A 24,527-nucleotide genomic window follows, 5' to 3' on the forward strand; every position below is an offset into this window, starting at 1 on the left:
ATGTCCCATTTTCAGCATCTTCGGAAGGTACGAATGTGCAACATGAACTCCCGATCTTTTTGCAAACACCTCCTTTCATGGCTGTCAGTAGATACAGCACATACCTATTCTGCATTGTCATTAGTCTAAGGGCCATCAGGTCCACTCTTATGATGTTGAACCCTTGTTCAGTGTCGTTAGCCAACTGGATCAGCTCCCACCTCACATTTTGCAGCCATTTTGCATTGGCTCACGTTTGAATGCTCGGTATTGGAGATGCAAAAAATGTCTCTGCAGAATTATAGAGCTTGTATTAATTAGCTATTTGCGTGAGCAGTTCGGATGAGTCTATCGATATGTAATTCAATTATCTTTTCCTTCTTCGCAGTTGGTTATATGGTTCTTTCTCAGGAAGGATGCGAAGGTTTGGTGGTGGCATTGTGTGCTGTGCTTCGATTTCTGGGGGCACTATAGGTGCTTCGTTCGTCAGCAGGCACGGGCCCCCCTCTGAGGTGTTCTTCTGGGACTACTAACAGGGCTTAGTGTAGGATAGCTAGCGAACAATAGCCCCTCCAAGAAGGCGGCAGGTGCAAGTACACTTGTTGGCCACACACCCAGTAGTAGTCCATCAGCGCTGCAGTGCCTTTCTTGAGGTCTGGAATTATCACAGTTCTGTTACACCGTTCGTTTGAACCGACAGAAACAGTTCCTTCACTGTAAAAACATAGTTCATAAGTCTTTTCTTGGTGTACTTTTACTGGCTTTTCTATGGCTGCAATCCAGGTCAATTTGGTAATGTGCTTTGTCCATGCTTGTCCGCATGTCTGTTCTACAAGTGCCACAATCTTTTAGGGCAATCCTAAAAGACCTTCAGCTTTGCATGGGAGGGTTGTTTCTTGCCACTTGTTGTTAGTGTATTCACCCCCGCGATCACCAGGTAGGGTTCTTTCAAACAGTTGGGGTTGGTTTAACTCGATTTGCATTTCTGGGCGTCCGGATTAATAAGTTCTAGGTGGACGTTGCGTGCCTGGAACGTGCCTCTGATCCTACATAGCGCAAGATGAATTAGGCATTGTGCATCTATCATTGGTACTTCCTGCTGTACTGTAGAGGAGCAGCTGAATGCCTCTGCAGGAAGTCCCGTCCCCCGAATTCTGATATGTTTGTAGCCTGAGATTGTGCCATGCTTGACACCAGAAGTTGTGGCCATACCATGGAAAATATTCGAAAGAAGGTACCAACTAAGAAAACCATACCAGATGTATTCCTGTAGAGATGACAATCTGAGGGTGGAACTCCCCAAAGGAATATGAGAGAGATTGAAAAGAGGAGCTAGTGACATCACAAAGCATGTATCACGAGCATTGATCTTAGTGAACACATGCCAGGTGTGGTGCAGACGATACCTCCGTCTGTAAATGAGAAGTCATGTTCAGCTTACTTAGCAGATCTCTACCGAGCAAGTTGACAGCAGAGCTCTCAGAGTATAGGAGGGGGGCCCTTGCGACCTACCTCCCACTTTGATGTCTAGATCTATTGTTTATTGAACCGTTAAACAGCCCCAAAGAATCCCTGCGTGTCGAGAGTCTTTCCTGATAGAGGGAAGTTACCTTCACTGATGCCCAACCGCTCCCGAGTCCATAAAGATTAATTGTTTGTTCCCTATCTCTGCCCCTACCAACAGTTCCTCTTCTGGATTTGGGGTCATTGACAGGATTGGATATGCAAGTCTCTCTGTTGGCTGTCCTAGTGAGGGTATGTGTTCGTCCCCGGGAATGATAAAGTGTTTCCCCCCACTAATGTAGCACCTTGAAATGTGGCCACTGTGCCATTAGGTGCAGTAACAAAACCGTTTCTATTCTCTGTGACTGTGGTTTAGGGTGGGGCTGGTAAGGCTGAATTGCCTGCTGCTGGTGTTGTGGGTGGCAGGGGCCGGATATCTGTGGGGTAACTGTGTATAAACCTGGTGAATCTCATGATATCGAAGTCATTTTGGGAGGTGGCCATTGTGGGCTACCTGGATGGGGACAGTCATAATTCTGCTTGTTGTAGTTGTAACTCCCTCCCTGCCTGCTTCAACACTTGCTCAGAAAATGCCCCCATCTGCCGCATGTCCAGCACTGCCCTCGTCCCCCTCTCGGTTCCAGACCTCCAAACCCCCCTCCTCTAGGCCCTCAGAACCCACCTCAACCTCGTTGCTGTTCTCCCTGCCACTGTGGTCCCGAAAATTGCTGGGTTTCTCCCCACTGCCCATGTCCTCCTTCAGCCCAAACTGCTGCTATTCTTGTGTGTGCCGCATTAGAGATATGCAATCCCTCTTCCGTCGGCTCTGGCGCTGGCCATGTTGTTACAGCAGCCACTTTCACTAGTTTATTTTGAACCAGTTTCGCTTCCTCAGCCTGTCTCCTCTGAACTGTTTCCTTGTCTCGCTCCTTGATTCTCCTACAGTGGTGAACTATAATACTTTGAATTTCGGCCCACGCTTAGCTTCCACCTCGGCTATCTTGTCGAGCGCCTTCTGTACCTCTTTGGGTAGGCCTCTTTTTAGTATGAAATAGAAAAGTGATGTTGACTGATCGCAGGTGCTGCCTGTTTCTGCTCTCCACATCTCTTGAACCCTGAGAATGTACTTTGCAGCATCTTCCTCATCTCCCATTGTGCACTGCATGATCGATTGTAAATCTGGGGTGTCTGGAAAGATTTGCTGCAACGCATCTGATCTTGTGCTCTAATCGTGTTAAATGATGCTCCATCATGGGCATCATTACTCAACGTTACTTCCGGGTATCCTGCTTTAATCCACACATTCTCTGCTTGGTCTCCAACTGCGACTACCAACAAACTTTTGATATCCCCTATTGCTAAGGGCACCCCTGCTGTATTCTTTTTGAATGCATAAATCCACTTCCCCGTCCTGCTGTGAGTTGGGGGAGCACCTTAAGGAGGTTATTCTGTCCATGCCAGGCTACATAGTGAGGCCGTCCTGCACCCTTGTGGATCAGTGGCATCTGCATTTTTGAATTTTTCCTTTCCCGCCTTTAGTTGCACTTCCCTTTTTCCGTGCTAAAGCTAACCATCCAAACCTCTCCCTCAACCTTCTGCCCCATAAACTTTCTATCCTTGGTGTAGCCTGGGGTGTCTGTTTGGCGACTTACTCCCCCTCTTCTTCAGTCTCATCAAAATCACTCCAATATTCCTCATCCCCTCTTCGGGACCCCACATTCTCATAACCCAGGTTGTCTGTCTCTCTGTTACGCTCTACATGAACAGTTTTTATAGGTGCACTGTTTATTCTGACTAGGAAGTCACCTGACTTCCACTCATCCCCGGGTGGTTATGGGGGTGCCCCTGTGGGTGGCATCGGTGTATTTGTTACCCTGGTGATATTTCATGCTGCTTGTAACCTTGCTAATTCCGTGCGTGCTGATGCCAGTGCTATCTCGAAGTCTCTTGTGGTCACTCTGGTGCGGGCAGTAACCTCCTGAAGTGAGACATATGGCGGCGGTGGGGCTGTGCCTGGTGTTGCTATCATCGTGCCTGCTGACACATATGTTGGGTTTGAGTACCCCTCCGCTGGGTGGGTTGCTAATGGATATATCTCCTTTTTCGTCTCCGCATTCTTTCCATCCTCCCCTGTCCCTGTCTCTCTGTTACTGTCATGTGACTCCCCCTCTTCTTTCTGATCATCTGTTTTTTCAAACATCTTCCAGAGGTTCAATACTTCCCTCCTATTGTGTAACAGTCTCCCCTTATACTTTGCTGTCAGGAAGGTGGACATGTGTTTCAATGCACATCTGTCAAAAGACCCATACTCTGGCCAAGAGTTTGGCATCCCCCCCCTTTAGTCTCAGTTACCCATTGATTGTGATATTTCTTCACAATACAAGGACAGGGCCTTACATATATGGTCTAAGGGTGTGTCTACCACCATATTTGTGTCTTGTAGTGAGGTTACGTCTTTGATACTGTGTCAAAGTTAATAAAGCAATTTGTTCATCATTTAAAGCATATGCATTTCAGTCTTGTCTTCGATGCATGTCAATACTGTCACTGAATTAACAGAACAATCATCAGTTCAATTTCCCTCACATGCTATCCCCCCAATAGAGCTTCTTCAGGCACTCACTGTACACTTTCCTGATGCGCCCACACACTTCATTTACGCCCCTCATGGGTCTCCTCCTTACACCTTAAAATACACCAACAAAACAAACTAAAACAACAACCACTACTATTCCCGAGCTCTCTAATTATATGGAGCTCCTATATTTCTCTAATATATTTTCCCCGCACTGGTCGAGACAGTGCATGTGGTGCCACCCTCCCCCCTTACTCGGGTGGGCTCCCTTATTCCGGTTCCTTTTTCCCAATATCCTTAAAAAGTTCATAAAAAGGCCAAAAAATCAACACAATCCATAAACATATCACACTCTCAATTTCAGTCACTGCGTATTCACACTGCTCCATATACCCAACCCTACTTTGTTATCCCCTGCATGCTATACTGGCGTGCTCACGTTCTCCTGAATGCCTCCGTTCACAGAGTTCCACAACCAGCCTGTACCACTCCTTGGGGCCGCACCCTGCTCCAAAGAGCAGGTGGGATTCTGCAAAGACGGCTCCCACAAGGCCACTCAGCATACACATTTTGGGGGTGGCCGCTGTAGGTGGGCACGGCTCTTCCGGAGAGGCCGCCTGGATACCTCTGCAGGTACAGGAGCGATGGGAATCACCCCGCCAGGGTCACCAAATGAAGGCAAGTCCCTGTTTATGCACATTCCAGAGTGAATACAACCCGCTAGGGAAATAAGCCAGGAAATAGCTTGCAAGGATAACAAGGTTTAATTGTACAAAATACAAAATATCAGCAAAGGACTCTGGTGCTCGAGAACGTTCTGACTCCAGAATACTTGTTGGTCCTGTTTGAGAGGCCCCAGCATCATAGCTGACATCACATATAGGGTCTAAACTCAAACAGTTCATTGGAAAGACAGTATAAATGATCCCATATGGGGTGCCAGGCTACAATTGGTTGGTTTCTTCACCGTCTGTCAGGCTCCACGTGGGTCAGCTGGGCTCATCTCTCCATGGAGTGAAGGTCATATCTCTCATACGTTACATTGTAAAAACTATGCTAGCATGCTAAGCCTACTACTACATCACTGTGGCATACAACAGGGAGGAAGAAATACAGTCATACTGACCCGCAAATTCTGGACTTTGTTGATATCGCACCACTCACACTCAAGGCATCCACCCTTGTTTTGATCTATTATGTATCCCTCCCTGTACCTCATGTTACAAAGGGTGTGTTTTATGCTTAGGGGTGAAACAGTCTCGCATGCTCAGATCCATTATGGTCGCTTGGTTTATGGTAGGGGCTGGGGGGGTCACTTGCTATCATGGAATGCAGGAGTGTGGGGGTCTGGTCAGTGGTGTGGGCTCTGGCTCTGGGTTGGCTGAGTCAGAGATGGAGGCCTGCTGGCAGCTTGGGTGTGATGAATGGGCACGACGAGGAGCCTGGAATTGTCTCACAGCCTTGCAGAGCGCATTCCTCCCATTGATACTAAATGTTTGCAACAATGAAGGGACAAGAGGGAAGTGAAATTCCGTGAGAACTGGTGGTGCAGACTCATTCTGCCTTAATAATTTTGGGCCTAGTCAAATCTTTCCATGGAGCTGGACTGGTGCAGCGCGCAGAGGCGGCTGGTGAGTTTGAAACCTGGTGGGGCGTACATTTCCCCGGGGCAATTTTTGAGCGAGCTTGCACAGCGTGCAAGCCTACACCACCCAAGAGGGGTGCGGGGGATTCTCCCCAGCGAAACCTTTTGAAAAATGGCCTCCAAAATGTGCAATTCACTGTCCAAAAAACCCACTGAAATATGACAAAAAGCATTAGGTTTTACATACTAATGGTGGTACATTATTCTTACGTGTGCAAGTGTGATGGTGTATTTTACAGCAGCTTGTATTGAGAATAGCTGCTACTATGGTGCATGCATAATGAAATTTATTATATAGTCAGTAATGATGGAAACATATGTTTGTCATGCTGTTACTGGAATTCATATGTCTTCATCCTCTCACTAAGGTGGGATTTAAATAAAAATGTAAAAGAACGATTTCAAAAGAACGCTCCGACAACGCTCTGAGGTTTCTTACGGCAAGGGTTCATGGGTTCAAAACATACACCATTCACAACAGCACCTCCGACTTCTGTCTTTTGACCCAAAGGTTCTCTCTGCGAGCTAACCAGAGTCGAGCACATTTTAATCAGGTGATCTACATTAATGTGCTTCTTGAGAGAATAGAACTGCCATGGATTGTTTCATGCGCGCAGGATCTCCTGCAAGCAATGCAGGGGCGATGCGCTCATTGATGTAGCTGGGTTTATTAGCAATTCCAAACGGGCCAGTGAATACATAACCCAGGTGCATAGACCCACAGTTCTGTCCAAGATTCGCGACAACAATTACCTTCCGGCAGTCCTGCACAAAACAGGCACGCAAGCCACTAACAACTGGACACCTTACAGCAGCGCAACATCATGCACGCAACACAATGGCCACGCGGCCCAGAATCTGGAGTGCGCACACTGGCTCTACATCCCTGCATTAAAGGACACTCAGCATGATGTACAAACTCAGAGTGCAATACAATGACACCAGCATCCAGAAATCAACAGACGCAACCCCCTGTACTTCAACAGAAGCACTGCCCCAAAATCAGCAGCCCGCGTCTGCCTCCTACTTTCATGTTCTTCAAGTTATCACGTCCACACATTAATGTTGAGTGCTTACATGCAACTAAACCCAATGACGTCTGAGTTCAAGGTATAAGAATGCACATCAGAAAAATTGCATCACTCCACATCGCTCAACTTTAGCAAACGTTGCCATTCCTCACCAAACACATATGCCAGTGTACCGTTGAAGGGTTTGACCACTCAGTGTTGACACACTACTCACAGGTCTTCTGGAATCAGCTTATACCACTATTATACCACTGTTAGCAGCACTGTTATGGGCTGTCTAGCCAGTGGAGAGACGTGCTGCAGCCCACAAGTCCATGAACACGTGCAGCGGCCCGCATGCAAGTCCACGACCATTGTGCGGGCAGCCGGCCACAGCGTGTTGGCAGGCAGGAATAATTGAATCAGTATTCATTTCATCCGTAACCGTTGCGTGCCGCTCGGCATTCACCAGGATTGGAATCCTAGTGAAGGCTGAGCGGCAGGCCGTAGTAGGCCTGAACACGTGATGTCACGTGCCGCAGGCCGCAGCACAAGTCCATGAACACGCGCTGCAGCCCGCAGGCAAGTCTACGACCATTGTGCGGGCCGTAGCATGTATTGGCAGGCAGGAATTATCCGTATCATTTCATCCGTAACCGTTGCCTGCCGCTCGGGTTTCGCTAGAATTTGTAATACTAGTGAAGGCTGAACGCCGGGCCTTAGTAGGCCGCCGCCTGAACACAAGTCCATGATCATGACAACACACGCTGCGGCAAGTCGGTCCACACGACCCCATTGTGCGGGCTGCAGCAGGATTGAAGCAGCGATTATTACAAACACAAATACATTAATTTAAATTACTTTGCAAATACTTACCTATATGTTAATCACTGGGCTGCTGGGGAGCTCAGGGAGCAGGAGGGCAGGCAGCAGCCAGCCGTGCCGAGGCAGCACGTACTCTGGTCTGTGATGGGCCTCAGCCTTGTAACTTGGGTTGGCACTTGCAGGCAGGAGCTGGTTGCGAGAAGTGTCCACGAGTCGACCACACACCACGGGCCCAGAAAGAACGAGAAGGCAAGGCACGGTGTGCCCATGACCCGACTCCACCCACACACCAGACACGGATTGTCATTGGCTGGCAAACAGCCAATGACAATTCTGTTGCTATGCTCATGGCCCATATACAGCTTAGGAGGAGGACACTCTGGTACGCTGTTTACGCCGAATACCAAGAGTGCAGGGCCACCCCTCCAGCACCCCGCCAGCCTCTTTAATGCACAGATCTAATTAATTTAAATAACTACTCAAACTCTTTAGAGAAAGAGCGAAGAGAAAGAGAGAGACTCTGTCTCTTCTCTTCTTTTCTCTTCTTCTCTCTGTGGGGGGCGGTGCCCCCCCCGCCCAATAGAAGCAGCCGCCACTGGCAGCGCGGCCATGCAAGCCTGTGTCTCTGCCTAGTTACAAAATTGTGTTTCTTTCTATATGCCTTCTATGTGCATCTGCAGTTCGCGCTATATTATATCTTCACCGGGTTTCATAGTGTAATTCTCTCCCCCCTTGTACACTACACTATTTTATAATTTTACACTATTTACACTATTTTATAAGGGATTTGCCACCCCTTAAGCACCTAGTGGGGTGGGATATACGCATTCCCATCCCAAAGATAGCATGATGTAACTTTGGAATGTGCACTCTAGAAAATGCCAATGCTACGAATAATTTACAAAATAAGCTGAATTGTTGTGAAACAAAGATATGTGTTCCCGAAGGCTTTCAGAAAGTTTGCTGCATCCTCTTGATTCATTGTGTTTGAATGCTAATTATGTCAAAATTGTAGACTCCATCTTGGATTTCAGATTTTACAGGTACATTTAATGACAGGGTAGTTAGTGATATGAAAGTAAGACAGAGGTGGGCTCTTACTGGATCAGGTGCGGGTAGAACTGCTTGTCCCAGGCGCTGTACAGCGAGGTGGTCACATACAGCCTCTTCCCATCCAAGCTGAGCCGGATCGTCTGGGGTCCACCCTGGATCCTCTTCCCCTGAAACAAAAAACGCATATACATGCCGGGAAAGGCAGGATATCAGGCGGCCAGCCTTCTCCCTAGAATGTGAAGCGCTGATTGACCTGTGGGCCAACCACAAGGCAGTGCGACAGGAAAGTGTCTCTTCCTGTAAATGTTGTTAGTCCTGGCGCAGAGTCAACCTTCACCACTCTGACTCCCTTGGTGATAGTCTATGCTGCTTGCCATCATTGTGGGCTTTTAATAATTTCTTGTGGCTCATTCTGGTGCCTGCAACCCTCGTTTTTCCACTGCCTCTGCTATAGGCATGCATGACTAACTGGACCAATGCGGCTGCTTTAGCCATAACAGAGAGGTCCAGTTATCTTTTGTAGCTGCACCCCCGTTTTACTTCTTGCATCCCCAGCCTGAGGGAGGAGTAAGCATGTAATAGGCAGGGGACCTTCTAATTTTTCGAGTTGAAATTTCCCATTTCACATTTGGGCGGTTTGTATTTAATCTGCCCTACCAAGTATAGTAAAATCAAATTAAACCAAGTGCCAGGGGATTCACTGCAGTTCTGCGTTGAGGGATCTTCACCACAACTTCTGATCTAGAAAGCCCTGCACCATATTTGCCCCTGTTTTTCATTTGACGTCCTGTTACTTTCTGACTTTAATTGAACAGATTAGATTAACATACCAGATTACAAAGTTTTTAAAAAGGAGATGCCAGGACCGTGCCACAGTGACCTGGACTGATCTATGAGTCAGTCAATGAACCCTCCCACCCAAGACTGATTGGTGAATATTCAGAGGAAAGAAAAAACCTTCTGAATTTTCAGGTGATTCAGGTTTGCTTTTGGGAGCGAATAGTATGACTTTTTTTTTACTTTTTAAATCTTTGAAGGGGCTTCCAAGCATTGCAGGTGCGTAGGTGCCGCCCCGTGCTCCGAATGAAATGATATAGTTTGCTCTGCTTCCTTTTTATCTTGCAGCTTAGCCTTATATTCCACATGGAACCTTCCATTAAAGAGATTATTCGTTTGATCCCCATACTAACATCCACCTGGATGCTTCCTGTCCTTCCTCTGGACTCTTTCGCGACCTCTGCGACTCTCTCTAACTCTCTATTCTGCCCTCTGGCCTGACTCACTCTGCAGGGCACACTTTGGATGTTCTGATCTCTTCTCCTTTCCTGCCAGCTCACCCTCTCTACGCCTCAGGCCGAGCCAACTCCAACTACCTTCTCGGTTATCTTATCTGACCCATGAAGTGTGTGTCAGTTGAGGCTTTCACTGCCACTTTCTCACCTCCCCCACCCCCTTTTGGCTGACTCGCACCCTGACACTGCCCTTTCCATGCTCCACTCTGCTATTGCTGATGCTCTCGATGTTCTTGCCCATGTCATGAGGATCCGCTTGAAGCCCAAAGCCAACTGCAAGTCTTGGTACGACTCTGACCTCGTCACCCTTAAACGCAAGTTTTCCTCAGAGGAAATGGCATGCTTCCGATACATCCTCTGACAAACTGGCCTGCCGCCTGCTCCAAAGGCAATACCGGCTCTCTGTCCGCACCAAGAAGAGAGCCCACATCCAAGCCTGCGTCTCTGCGGCATCCAACAACTTGGCCAAACTCCTTTTTTTTAAAAAAACATCTCTTTATTATGTTTTAACATGAACATAGAAAAAGAGAAAAACAACCAATCCCCTAATCCTCTCCCCCCCTCAGCGATTTTCCCCTTCTTTCCAGGCCCCTTCCAGGCAAGTTTGTTGGCCTTACTGTAGGTCCAGGATCTTAAGGCATTGGGGGTACCAGATTATCCTAAAGTTGCCCCTCAGGAAGTCCAGCGTCTCTCCCCAATACCCAGCAAATTTCGACAATTCCTCATTCATTGCATAGGTCGTCCACTCCATTTCGCAGCCAGGCATGAAAGGTCGGGACATTAATACTCCTCCATCTCTGAGCAATTAGCGTCATAGCTGCAAGTGTCAGTATCACTCTTGCTCTTTCTCTGCTATGCGGTTCACCTATTGTCTCACCGGCCTGCAGGCCCAATAACACCTGTAGATCTGCTCCCTTCCTCCCCGAATGCCTGATCTTGCCCCCTCTGAATTTCCTCCCAGAATGAAACAATTTTTGGACACCTCCACCAAATATGTTCGGCTGTTCCCTCTTGCCCACACCCTCTCCAACACTCCCCTGATAACTCTGGGTACATCCTGTGCAGAATTGCCGGCGTGTAATGCCACCCATATATTATTTTATACCAGGCTTCCTGTGTTTGTGATGCCCTAGTCAGCTTGGGGATTCTCCTCCACAGACTAGATCATTCCTCCATTTCCAAGGCCCTCCCTAGTACCTGCTCCCACTTTGCCATGAAGGACCAGCGCTTATAGGGGGCAGGCTCCTCTAGAACTCTATATAGGTTGCCAATAAGGCCCTTGGCCATGTCATTTGCAAGTAACATTTCTCAAAGGAGGTGGTCTCTCTAGTGGCTGCTCTTTTATTTGGCGGATGCAGCAGCCAATGGCGTATCTGGGAATACCTAAACCTTTCCCCTTCTCCGACTCCAAAGGCTTCCTTGCATTCTCTAAATGACAGGATATCACCCTTTTGGAACATGTCCCGAAACCTTCTGCCGCCCCCCTTCTCCCACTTTGTGAATGCTCCTTTTTCGGTCCCAGGGGTAAAGTCAGCGTTGTTTAAGATCGGTGTAAAGGGGGACGGGAAGGATGTAATTCCTTTCATTTTAGACAGTCTGTCCCAGTTGTTAGCCATTAAACTGGTGATGGAGCTTTCATACATGTGTTTCGGCCTAAGGTCTTTCCTCAACCTTAATACCGCCCCTAAATTGTATTTAGTCACCGCCCTGTCCATTCCAACCCATAATTGCCCCTCTCCATCGCGCAGCCACTCCCTAATAACCTGCAGCTGTGTTGCTTCACAGTATAGTCTGATGTTTGGAAGGGCTAACTCCGTCCTGGACGCCTCTAACAGGCGTCTGCTGAGTCTGGCCCATTTTCCTTCCCATATAAACTCCTACGTCAGGGATTGGATCTCCCTGAAAAATATCTCCGGGGCCGCCTACGGGATGGCTTGGAAGAGGTAAAGCAAACGTGGCAGTGTGACCATTTTAAATGCGCCTATACGCCCAAGCCAAGATATGGGTATGGACCGCCATTTCCGAAGGTCCTTTTTGATCCCTTACAACAGTGGGAGATTGTTCGCCACGTACCATCCCTTGAGTATGGGAGTGATCCGAATTCCTAGATATCTGATTCCCCCTGGGGACCAAACAAATGGGGTCTCAGTTTTCAGCCTATTGCTTATCTCCTTGCCTAGGGATAGGCCCAAGAGCTCTGATTTTCCCACGTTGACACGCAGGCCCGAGGACCTTCTTGCTGGCATCAATGGATTGTACTTGGTTGATCACCGAGAGCAGCATGTCATCGGCAAAGGCCGTAATCTTGTGCTGCTTTCCCCCAAATGGGATGCCCTGAACTCCATCCTCGTCCCGTAACCGCTGCAGAAGTGGCTCTAAGTATATAGCATAAAACAGCGGGGGAAGAGGGCAGCCTTGTTTTGTGCCCCTATTCAATCTAAAGGAGCGTGAGAAAGACCCATTCACCCAAATCTGAGTTTTCAGTTCCCGGTAATTAGCTTTCACCATTTTTAGGAAGTCACCTCCCAACCCCATCCCCTCGATGGTGTGAAACAGATACGACCACTCCACACGGTCAAAGGACTTCTCGGCATCCAAAGATAGCAAGAAAGTGGGAATGTTCGTTTTCTGCGTTTTTTCCACCAGGTGCACCACTCGCCTCAAGATGTCTGCTGTCTGCCTCCCCCAGATGAACCCAGACTGGTCTCGATGAATTAATTCTGGGAGCAGACCTACAAATCTGTTGGCCTTTGTATAGATTTTAGCATCGATGTTTATCAATGCAATCGGCCTGTAGGATGACCGTTCCAATGGGTCCTTGTTAGGTTTTAGAATCAAGGTCATTTTAGCCTCCTCAATAGAAGGGGTCATACGTCTGGTGAGTTTAAACGTATTAAATAAATGGGTCAAATGCAGTGTAAGAAAACCAGCAAACGTTTTGTAAAACGCTGCTGTGTACCCATCCGGGCCCGGGGCCTTTCCCGAAGGGAGATTTGATATCACTTGTCTTACCTCATCCTCCGTTATCTCATGGCCAAGAACTTCTTGGGAGTCCTCACTAATTCTAAGGTAACTTTCCCCAGGAACTCCTCCTGGGGTTGAGCCGTAGGGAGCTGTGATGTATAGAGTTTCTCATAAAAAGCTGCTAGGTGTTCCCGGATCTCCTCATTACCCGTTACCCTCTCTCCCGCCTCCGACCTAAGTGCCCCTATCACATTTTTTGCTGCCTCCCCTCTTAGGAGACGAGCCAAGAGGGCGTCCGATTTGTACGCCTTTGTGTAGAATTTTTGCCGCATTGACAGTAGATCTCCTTCCGCTTTTTTAGTTCGGAGGATTCGGAGCTGCCCCTCAGCCCTCCTGTATTCCCGTAGGGAGGCCCTATTTGGCTTTGCTTCTGCTTTCTGTCGCGTGGTTTTCACTTCACCCTCCAATTGTCTCTCAAGCTCCCCCAATTGCTTTTCTCGATTGGCCTTGGCTGCTATGAGTTCGCCCCTAATTTTGGCTTTAAATGCATCCCATCTTATATCCTCAGGTGTATCACCCCTTTTATTTTCTTCCATGAATGTATTCATTTTCCCCTGTACTTCCTCCCTAAGCACCGGGTCTATCATGAGGGTCGCTGGGTACTTCCATCTCCAAATCCCTCTCCTCCTCTCCCCTAGGTCCAAATGCATAGTGAAAATGTTATGATCTGCTATGCCTAGGGGGCCTACTATTACCTCCTTTACTTGTCCAAAAAGGGACGCCGACACCCAAATATCTATCCTGATTGAGTACCATGTACACTCGAGAGGAACGTGTACCGCACCTCGTCCCCCCTTCATTCCCACCATATGTCCCTCAGACCCAACCCCACCATACTGTCCCGTTATCCAGCCGAAACCGTTCTCTCTATACCCGTTGCGCTCTTCCCGGATCTATCCCGCGTCCCGTCCCAAGCTAAATTTAAGTCTCCCATTAAGACCACAAGGCCCTTGGCTGTGTCCCCTAAGATTTCGAGGAACCGGCTCAGAAATATTTCCTGAACCGTATTTGGGGCATATATAACCGCAATTGTACATACAGTATCTAAACACATGCCCCGCACAATAATGTATAATAATGTATCTGCATCCTATACACTTGTCCCTGAAATGCACTGAGTTTTTAAACACCAGGGCCACCCCTGCTATTTTTGTTCTTGCTGAGGCCTGAAACATTTGGTCAAAGCCCCTGAGCCTCAGTGTCTTTTGATCCTTTTGCAGTAAATGTGTTTCCTCCAGGCCCAACATATCCGGCCCCTCCTTCCTTGTAAACCTCTTCAGTTTTTTCCTACTTAGGGGAGAGTTGAGCCCCCTCACATTATGGGTCACCCACTTGAATTGACAATTTCTTTTTCCCCAAAGCCCAATGTAATCAACCACTTGCTGGACTAAGTCTCTGGGGTCCTTTCTCCCTTTTGTCCGGTACCCGCCATACCCTTCTAAACTTCTTACGCCCTTTCCCTTTTTTGCTCCCTGTTAACGCCCTTCTTGGTCCCTGAAAAGTATCGCCCGTGCCCCCCCGCCCCTCGTCCCCAACTCCCCCCCCACCTCCCCCTTTCCCAACTGGGGTTTCCCCCTTCCCCACATCCCTTCCAGGATCACCTCTTCCCTAACCAACCCCAAGATGTTTGCTCCTTATCGCTCCCTGCCCTGAAACCTGCTTCTGAACCCACCACCCCTTTAAATCTATTTCTTGTCTTCAGGAACTCAACCCGTTGGCAGTAGCTCCCACTTCGCTCTAATTTTCTCCTCTCTCAGCCCTCTCAAGAGGGCCTTTCAAGGCAAGTTTCTTCCTCCTTTTCTCTCTCCGCTGTAGACCATTCCCACTCCCTTGGTCTCTGGCCGTGATCCGCTCCCAGTGATTCCCCTTGGTTCGTCTTGATCCAAGTCCAATTGCAGGAGGTTTGCCGCTTCTTGCAGAGAAGTTATCCTCTTTTGTACTCCCTGCCATTCAAAGAGGAGGCCGAAGAGGAAGGTCCATTTATACTTAATACCCTTATCCCTGAGGAATGACAAGATGGGGTTCATTTGTCGTCACTTCACCAAAGTACTGCTGGCCAGATCTTGATAAAGCTCTATTCTATGGCCATCATGACTTAAAGGTTCTCTCGGCCGGGCTGCTCTCAGAACTGCCTCCTTCTGTGCATACCTGGCAAAGACCGCCAATACATCTCTTGGTCTCGCATTCACTCCTTTGTTGATACGGGCCACTCTGTGAACTTTATCTAGCTTAACGGATTCCGGTGAGTGTTCTTCCAGCAGAACCCCCGCGAAGATGCTTTGCAATGTGCTCTTCAGGTCCTTGTCCTGGATTGTTTCCGACAACCACTTCACACGAATGTTGACTCTCCTGGACCTATTCTCCAAGTCCTCCAATCTCAGCTCCAAATTCCTTGTTGCGGTATCCAGTCTTTCAAATGCCTCACTATTCTCTGTGGTCTCCTTGCCCACTTCCTGCAGTCCCTTTTCTAAGATGTCTCTCCTCTCTCCTAGCTGCCCCACCTCCTGCTTCATGTCTGCCAGAACCTGGCTGATGTCTGAACGGAGCAATTGGATTTGGTCCTGAAAAGTCTTGGCTAAATTGTTTTTCAGGGTCAGCATCTCTCCTTGGAGGTCCCGACGCGACACTGGGGCCGGCGGGTTGTCCTCTACTTGTGGGCCCGGGCTCCGACTTTTCTCATGGGCAGTTGCCCGCTCGTCATACTCCTCCCTGTGCTGCCACAGAGTCGGGAGGGTTCCTGGAGCCTCTGATTGCGTCAGACCGCTCTTAGTCCACCTACCTTTTTTCTTCGGGGGCATTTTCAGGTAGGGGATGGTGGGCTGATGATCTCCTCACCCTGTAGAGGTACCAAGCCACCTAGCACTGCTGTTGATCCTGGACAGTAGCTCCCTCACCCCGGTCCCTTTCCTCGCTGAAGACCTGGTTGTTGCCTCACCTCCAATATACTCTCTTTGTTAAGAGGGGAACAAGTTCACCAGTGACTGTAGCTCTTGTCACTTCACAGCCCTCGGCCGAGCCCCCTGTTCACCGCCCCAACACTCCTCCTCGTCTATGGTCAGACCTTCCCAGGGTCTTTCCTTCCTGTGCAATCGGGTATGGCATATGCTCCCCTCCTCCAGATGGTGAGATGGTGAGGTGGGGGATAAGTCAGCTATGCACCCCCCCTCTGGGTGGTGAGGTGGGGGATAAGTCAGGTCTCTTTGCCTTCTCTCCTTCTGGCTTGACCGCCCCCTTCAGGGCCTATCTGTAATCACTACCCCCCAGTCCAGTTCGAAAGTAATGTCCACTCCGTGACTGGTGCTACAACCAGTACCTCCTTGCACCGATTAAACAGTTAGCCGCTGAAATGTTGACTGATAGTGGTCCTCGCCATGAGGCACCTATTATTAATCCTTGTTTCTTTGCCCCCCCCGGGTCACACCCGCATGTTGGGAGGGGTGCTCACTCCAAGTAACTCACTGAGACCCCAACATAGTGTGCACCATGCGGTGCGGGATGGTCACTGAAGGACCCGCTCCCCTGCTTCCCTTCCTCCTACCTCCACGGTCCCCCGTGCGGGGGTAGAGGGTGGGGTGCTGGCTCCGATCGTATAGTCCCCGTACCTTTTTGGACGCTGGTCCAGCTACGCTCCTGTTGAGTGGTTCGTCCCTGGCGCCTCTGACGGTCCTCCTTGTGATGCTCCGAGTGCTTCTACCCGCGTTCGTTTGGCTGGTGCAGCTCGTTCTGGTTGCCCGCAGCCCCCAGACGACTGCGGTGTCCTCAGTGGCGGCTGACGCTATGGCCCCCTCTCACTCGTTCCCCAGCACTGGAGCCGTGGACCTCTCCTCGGGGCAGTCGTACCTTCCTGTCCCGCCGCTGGGCTGGGGGGTGGTCCTCCTCTGCGGGACTGCTCGTCCTCTGGGCCTCTGGGCCGGATCTGCCAGCGGTCAGAGCACTTTTGGCGGCTGCCGCTCCTCGCGCATAGGCATCCACCCTCCTCCATCGCACTCCGCCTGCACAACCCACCGAACGTAGGGGGTGCTTGTTGCTCCCGGCCGCCCAAAACACACACCTGGCTGTCTCCTTCTCCTGGGGAAAGCAGCTTGCTATCACGGGTGGGTAAATGGGGTGACCATCTTGAAGTTGGCCGAACTCTTTAAAATCTGCAAGGAGCTGGCCAATCCTGCTGCAGTCTCTACCTCTCCTGTCTCCTCCCAGGCCCTCTGCATGGCTCTGGCTTCTCATTTCATCTCTAAAACTCAGGACATCTTGTCCTCTCTTTCTTCCTCTCTCCCTCCTCCCTCTACTCCCTGCTCTTCCTCTGGCCCTTCTTCGGCCACCTCTCCTCCCTCCTTCTCTGCCTTTCCTATGTTCTCCCCAGGCGAGGTTGTCAGACAAGTCCAATCTATGAAAGTCCTGTCAAAACAGGTTCACCCCTGTTCCTCCAAAACCATCAAAGACCACATTGACACCTTGGCTCCTGCTCTGGCTGACTTCAGCAAACCACTCCTTCGCCACTGGAATCTTCCCTTCCCCCTTTAAGCACTCCCTTGTGCACCCGCTTCTTAAAAAATCCTGTGCCAACCCTTACTGCCTGGCTATTGCCCAATCTCCATCACTCCTTTCCTGGGCAAACTCCTGGAAAAGCTGCCCATCTCCCAGCTTAATCTTCACATTGATTCTGTTGGCTGTCTCCATGACAATCAGTCTGGCTTCAGAGTTGCCAGAAGCACAGAAACTGCTCTCCTGAACATTTGTGAAGACCTGCTCTCAAACCTTGATTCCAACACTCCTTGTGTCCTCATCTTACTTGATCTCTCTTTTGCCTTCGACAAGGTCAACCATGCCATCCTGCTCAACAGTCTCTGTGATAACCTGGGCATCACCGATCAGGCCCTGGATTGTCTGACTTCTTTCCTCTCCAATCGACCCTAGCAGGTACAACTTGGGTCCTTCCTCTCCTCTAGCTCTACCTGTGGTGTTCCCCAGGGGTCTAACATCTCTCCCCGGCTGTTCAACCAATACCTGGCACTTTTTGCCCACTGCATTGCCACTCTCTGCCCCAACTTTCAGTGCTATGCAGATGACACTCAACCTATTTTCAGGCTCCCTTCCACCATCTCTTCTCCTTCTCTCATCTCTGTCTGTCTGCTATCCAGAAGTAGTGTGCCGCCAATGAATTCTGCCTTAATGCTAGTAAGACAGAGATTCTCCTCATCGGTACACCTGCTCCCTCCTTTTGTGTCATTCTCTGGCCAGCTTCTCTTGGCCCTCTTCCTGCTCCCACCTGTGAGGCTAAAAACCTCAGGGGTCATCTTCAACTCCACCCTCTCCTCACATCTCTGACGTCCCTAAGAAGTCACATTACCAGCTGCACCTCCTCAGAGGTATTCTTCCCTTCCTCTCCTTCCCCCAGAAGCTCACTGTCTCCAGAGCTCTGGTTCTCTCTAGGCTGGACTACAGCAAAAGCCTCTTTCTAAATCTTCCTGCCTCTACTCTCCGCCCTCTGCAACTCATCCAAAACAGCACTGTGAGACTTGTCATTGGCCTCAAGCTGAGGGATCGTACCTCTCCAGGACTGAAATCTCTGCACTGTCTCCCAGTGGCAGAGAGGATTAAGTTCAAAACCTTCTGCCTGGTCTACAAGGCCTTCTGGGGCCTCAATACCTTCAACTCTCTCTTCCTAAATATCTTCCTTCTCAAGCTCTTTGCTTATCCGCTTCAAACTCCCTCAGGGTCAGTCCCTTCTCCAAGCAACAAGTTGGTGGTAGATCCCTTTCTTCCGTTCGAGCCTCCCTCTGGAACAGCCTCCCTGCCTCTCTGAAACTTGAGGAGAACCAGCTCCAGTTCCGGAAGCACCTCAAGATCTTCCTCTTTGCTTCTACTTTCTCCCCTCCTCTCCCCTGCTGATCTCCTGGCTGAAACTGAAATTGCACTAGTTAGCTGGCTACCCTCTGATCTCAGGCCCATGTACCCTCCCCGCCAGTTGCACACCTGCACTGCCCACCTGGCAACCCTTGCACTAAGGGACTTTTCTGTATCCATACAGCCTCTACCAGCACTTGACTGCCCTTACCCTTGCACTTGCCATCAGCTGGTCACACTTTTATTCATGGTCTTTATTTATTGTACTGTTATCTTATGTACTGCACTTTTCCCCTTCCCCTGCACTTGCACGATCTCAATGTCACCTGGCCTAGTTATATCGTTGTCTCTGTCTTCCCTCTGTTTCCCCGCCCTTGCCTCGTCGTGCCTTGAAACACTTGTGTATAGCCGCGTTATAAATGCCATATCATATAATAAGTACTGGTTCACTCTTTTCTTTTCTTTATATGTTTGGGTACACTATTAGGCACTGGGTCACCTCACAACCAGAGGAATTAACCTTCTTTTTTGGGGGCTTTTTTTCTGTTTTTTTGGTCTCTAGGTTTTTCAGCGATCAGATTCTAGGACCTTGAGAAACCTGCCCACGTCCACTTCATTCAAGTGAGTGTGCATCCTTTCTCTTCTTTCTATTCATTGTAGTTATATTGGCCTAGAATTTAATTGTGTGTACATTTGCTTCACAATTCTTCAACCGTTTATTTATCTATTATTTTATTTTTTTCATTTCCCACGGATTAGAGGAAGGTTGTGCTAAGAAAACTATCCCAACTCAAGTCTGGGATTTTGTTGACGAAAGGGAAGTTGCCATTCCCCTTTCTTTAGAGCTCAATTAATCAAATAGCTGAAGAAAACAAGTTCATTCTTAGTTTGTCTTACTTAGTAGACATATCTTCTTTTTTCTGTACATTCAAACTGATTATATTGCTATGATGATATAGCTTGTTGATGATTTCCTTGAATTCAAAACACTGATGTTCAACTTATTGTTCTATTGTCCTGGATTGTGAATCAATTGGGAATTGTCTCCCTCTTCCTTATTGAGCAGGAGACCTAGGTGGTTTATGTACTTTGTACAATTTCCCCCAGATTTGTGGGTCTTGGCACTTTGTACTCTTTATGGTTACTGTGTAATCGGGAATTGTGTATATTTGTTTACTTATCTTTTATCCTCTTGTGCAAAAGCCAGCAACTTGCGGCTAAAACAAAATAACCCTAATGGAATGTATTACTTTTGGGTTCTATCGCACCTTTATTCCCTTCTCTGTTATATCCGAATGAAATTATAAACATAGTAAAAGGACTATCTTCTTCTATGTTTATGGTACAGAGATAGCAACCGTTTTTTTTAAGTTGACACAGAAGTCATTCTCTATGCTATAGAGACATGTCAGAAGGATATCTTTCTACTATGTTAATAGGGTAAGGTTCAGGATCTCCCGAACCCTATGCGAGATTTGTGGGAGGATCTGGGAGCAGAGCATACATCTGCTAACGTTTCCCCATGAATCGCCCCACATATCCCATATCTTCTTTATTGGCACCCTGGAGTATTACAGAATCTTTGCACTGGCACAAATGCTGTCAATGTTCACCCCAGTCCCAATCCTTTGCCTTGATGCAAAAATGCATTGAAAAATGTGCAGTATTTACACAAATGTCAATTGCACTGGCACTGATGCAAAGTTTCAGTAATAGAGTCCATGGGTATGTGACCTTGGAAGCTGGCGACAAGAACAGTGTAGTAAAACAGTTGGTGTAGCGGGGACAGGGAATTATAGGAAGAAGCAAAGGGAACAGTCACCAACCTTTAACACAAGCGCCTCGGGCTGGCACTTAAGTTCTTGGTCATCCACCACAGTTACGGGGCCACCTTTCAAAATGCAGCCCCCTATCCAGACCTGCAAGACACAACAAGCGCCCAGTTAGATCATGTACAAAAAATTAATCTTCTCCTTCATACCTCCCTCGATGAACGCCCCAGTGCATGAGACCCTTACGATCACCTACAATGGCCAGCTACAATGGAAATAGCCATCAAGATACCCAGTGAGGTGGGAGTCACTGCAGCGGCCTAGGAGTAATCTGCAATTCACAGGTCTGAATGCCAATAGACAGAATTCCGTGGCCAATGCAATGAAGATCCTGACTAGTAAGGATCACGGCTGTACAACATGAATAAAAAGTGGCTCCTCCAGCAGTGGGTTGCATCTTGTGCATTTCATCCAATTTCATAAAACTTGAGGGCTTCCTATAGCACTGAGTAACATTATTTTCTTAACATCTATAACATTTAAAGTCACAATTTCCACTTTTTGGAACTCGTTGATAACTTTTTAATGATCAATTCTATTTTATAAACCCTGAAAGACATTTTACGACTTTAATAAAGGTCGAGTATTTGCTTTGTAGAATCTGAACTAGATTATCTCAGAGTGTACACCCACACGGCCTCTTGCATGCGCCAGCAGTAATGAGAGGCGGAGACGGGAGGATAAATGGAAACGTCTTTATTCATCAACTTCCAGACAGTAACTGCCCTTCCCACCTCCCGCCCCTGCCCTTTCCATGACTCTGTGTCCCCCTCCATGTGATGTGGTAGTCCTCTGGAGATGACGACGTCACAGTCATTTTATTAAAACCTCTTTAATAACTTGTACATATGTCTTTAAAGGAAGGAATGTTTGGGGAAAATCCTGCTTATTCGAAAAAAGTTTTCCTTGTGGAAACGTTTCCCTTGTGGAAACATTTCCGCTAATTCTATTTGTGTGGGAATGTCTGCTGAAAACATCATATGTTAATGAGCCACCCTGTACTAAACACAATGATGTATCTAGTTAATTTCCTCAATCAATCTCTGAGGTCGATTACGAGCTCTCTGAGGTGGGACTGTCGGTCTCAGGGGCCTGTGGCCCTCGGTGTCCTCCTGACATGGTGGGGCCCCCTCTTCACATGAGTCCTTGCCATCACCTTCATAGGATGGATCCAACCCTGTAGTTGTGTCATCTGAGGCACAGGCGTTGGACGGGATAATACCTGGCATCCGTCTGAAGTGTGAGGAATTTCGGGTGATTCTTTTCCTTTCACCGTCTGCTGTAATGAGGGACCCCTTTACATGAGTCACCATTAGAGGCTCTTCATCAAAAGCAGCCATATTCTTTCTGCTTTGTGACTGCTGCACTATGACAACGTCCCCGGGTTCCATGCCATTGGCTCTCACTCTTCTGTCTTCATCAGCCTGTTTCTCCATGTGTTCCTTGTTTCTGGAGTCCTGTTGCCACATCTCAGCATCTCTCGGGTATCTTTCTTCTGGGCTGGTTGTGTGAGGTAGCCTTGTTCGTATGTTTCGGCCGAACATGACTTCGGACGATGTCTTCCCAGTAGTGCTGTGAGGGGTATTCCGATAGTCTTGCAGCAGTTGGTATAGTATCGTCTCTGCAGGTTCCCTGGTTAGTCGGGCGATTTGCACATTCCTCTTTATATTACTCATAAAACGTTCTACTGAGCCATTCGCTTGCGGCCACAGTGGCGTGACTCTACCATGTGTGAAACCCATGCATTCTGAGAATGTTTTGAAGTCTTGTCCCATGAAAGGGGGTCCATTGTCCGATTTGAAGACTTTTGGAATGCCATACGTGGCAAACATCCTGTCGAGTGCGGGAATGGTGTGGAATGCCGAGGTGGAAGGCACTAGCTGTAGATCTGGGAAGCAGGAGTATTCGTCTACGGCTACAAGGATGTATTCACCCCCTTCCAGTGGTCCGAAGAAGTCTACAGCAATTTCATCCCAAGCCTTTTCTGGGAGCTCTTTCATGCACAGGTGTTTTGGCCGCGTGTGTGGGTTGATGACTGCGCATGTGGGGCAGTGTTTGAGGAGGTTTTCCACCTTGGAATCCAGGTGAGGAAACCATACCTTTTGTCTGAGCATTCTTTTTGTGGATACTATGCCTCTGTGGCCCTCATGTGCTAGTTCTAACACCTTGTGGCGTAGTATTCGGGGAATCACTATTTTTGTTCCTTTGAGCAGTAGTCCTTCATCTATCTTTGCTAATTCATCTTTGATGGCTATCAGATAGTTAATGTATTTTTTTTTGTTTCCTCACAAGTGCTATCCTCTGCCTGTTTTGCCTGCTTCCAGTGTCCTGTTTCCAAGCATCGAAGAATGACTTGTAGTCCTTGGTCGTTTTCCGTCTCCTGTGCTATCTAATGCGGGTCTACACCTTTCAGTGTGTTTCCATTCACAATATAATGAATGTATTGATCTGCGATGGAGTGGGTGGACTGGGACTCCTTGCAGGGATGACGTGACAGGAAGTCTGCTGGGTTGTGATCCTTGCCGGGTCTGTGTATTATGTTGAAGCTGTAGTCCTGTAATCTTAGTGCCCATCTGGCGATTCTCGGCAGCATCTTTGCCTGTGGATTCCCATGAATGAATAACCGTGCCTGATGGTCGGTGACCACTGTGAATGGTTTTCCGTACAGTAAAAGTGGAAGTGTTCACAGGCCCACACTACCGCTAACCCTTCCTTTTCTGCCTGTGAGTAAGCCTGTTCGGCCTTTGAGAGGCTCCTGCTAGCATATGACACAATATGTTTGTTTGTTTGTTTTATTACTTGTATTGCGCACCAGACCCAAGGGTAACAGGGCGCATTGCATATGTCAATTTATAGCTTAGTTACAGAAACACGAAGGCAAATATGGAGACAATAAATATACACAATAAGGCAAAATAATGGTACACATATTTACAGTCCTACTCAGTCAGGCGGTAAATGCTGAGTGGTAGATATGTGCAAAGATAGTCAAGCAGTCGAGGGACGTGCAGAGTAGGTCAAGGCAGTTAGTAGTCTGTTATTTGTCTGCATCTTTGATCCACCTTTAAGGTTGTGTCGGAAAGTGGGGTATGGTTGATCTGTCCGCAGGCTGGTTGGTAGGGTGTTCCATAGTTGGGCTGCTTTGACCTGGAAGCTACAGCCACCAACTCTGGACAGTTTAAATCTAGGTGTTGAAATGTTGTTGGAGTTAGAGGATCTGGTGAATCTTGTTGGATTTATTCTAGTGAATCTCATGGAAAGATAGCGTGGTGCAGCATTGTTTAGACATTTGTAAACAAGTGAAGCCACTTTTAGCTGGATTTTCTCATGAGTTGAAAGCCAGTTATTGGCTCTTCTAAATTCAGTGATGTGGGCTCTCCTGGGAATACCTAATGCTGCTCTAAGCGCGTTATTCTGCAAGATTTGAATTCTTTTCATAATTTCCTTGTTGGCCCCAACGTAGAGCGAGTTGCAATGGTCCAACTTCGATAAAACAAGAGCTCTAGCAAGTGTGATGCAGCTATTATTGGATAGCTCTTATCAATTTTCAGGTGTAAGCAGTGGCAGAGGCCATCGTTGACCTGCTTGTTGAAAGAGAGGGTAGAATCCAAGTAGAAACCCAGAGTTTTTACTGCATGAGCGGTGATGATTTGATTGTTATCAATGTTAAAAGAGGAATAGTTAGGACCCAGTTTTTGGAGGGTAGAGGGTGTGCCAAGGATAATGATTTAAGTTTTGTCGTCATTCAGGCATTGTCCATGAGTGGCCATCCATGCCTGGATGATGAGATACACCCTGTTCACCAAGGCCAAATCCTTGTCGTAATCACCAGTAAGTGGTAGGAGAATCTGAGTATCATCTGCATAACTAGTGTAGGTGATACCAAGAAGGTCCAGATCGTCGAAAAGGGGCTTCGTGAAGATGTTGTAGAGTGTGGGAGAAACA

The 24,527-nt window shown here is 48.1% G+C and overlaps 1 protein-coding gene across 1 annotated transcript in view; it reads right to left on the reverse strand.

Moving 5' to 3' along the window:
• Positions 1-24,527, reverse strand: part of LOC138508995 (methanethiol oxidase-like) — a 359,358-nt gene that overhangs the window by 42,901 nt on the left and 291,930 nt on the right. Inside the window, exons 7-8 of the mRNA XM_069625449.1 lie at positions 20,577-20,669; positions 8,639-8,757 (exon numbers count right to left, since the gene is read on the reverse strand). Coding sequence (XP_069481550.1) covers positions 8,639-8,757; positions 20,577-20,669 — 212 coding nt within the window. The remainder of the gene's footprint in view (positions 1-8,638; positions 8,758-20,576; positions 20,670-24,527) is intronic.

This window comes from Ambystoma mexicanum, chromosome 1p (genome assembly GCF_040938575.1).
Source record: "Ambystoma mexicanum isolate Mex_15411 chromosome 1p, UKY_AmexF1_1, whole genome shotgun sequence".
Taxonomy (NCBI): Eukaryota; Metazoa; Chordata; class Amphibia; order Caudata; family Ambystomatidae; genus Ambystoma; species Ambystoma mexicanum.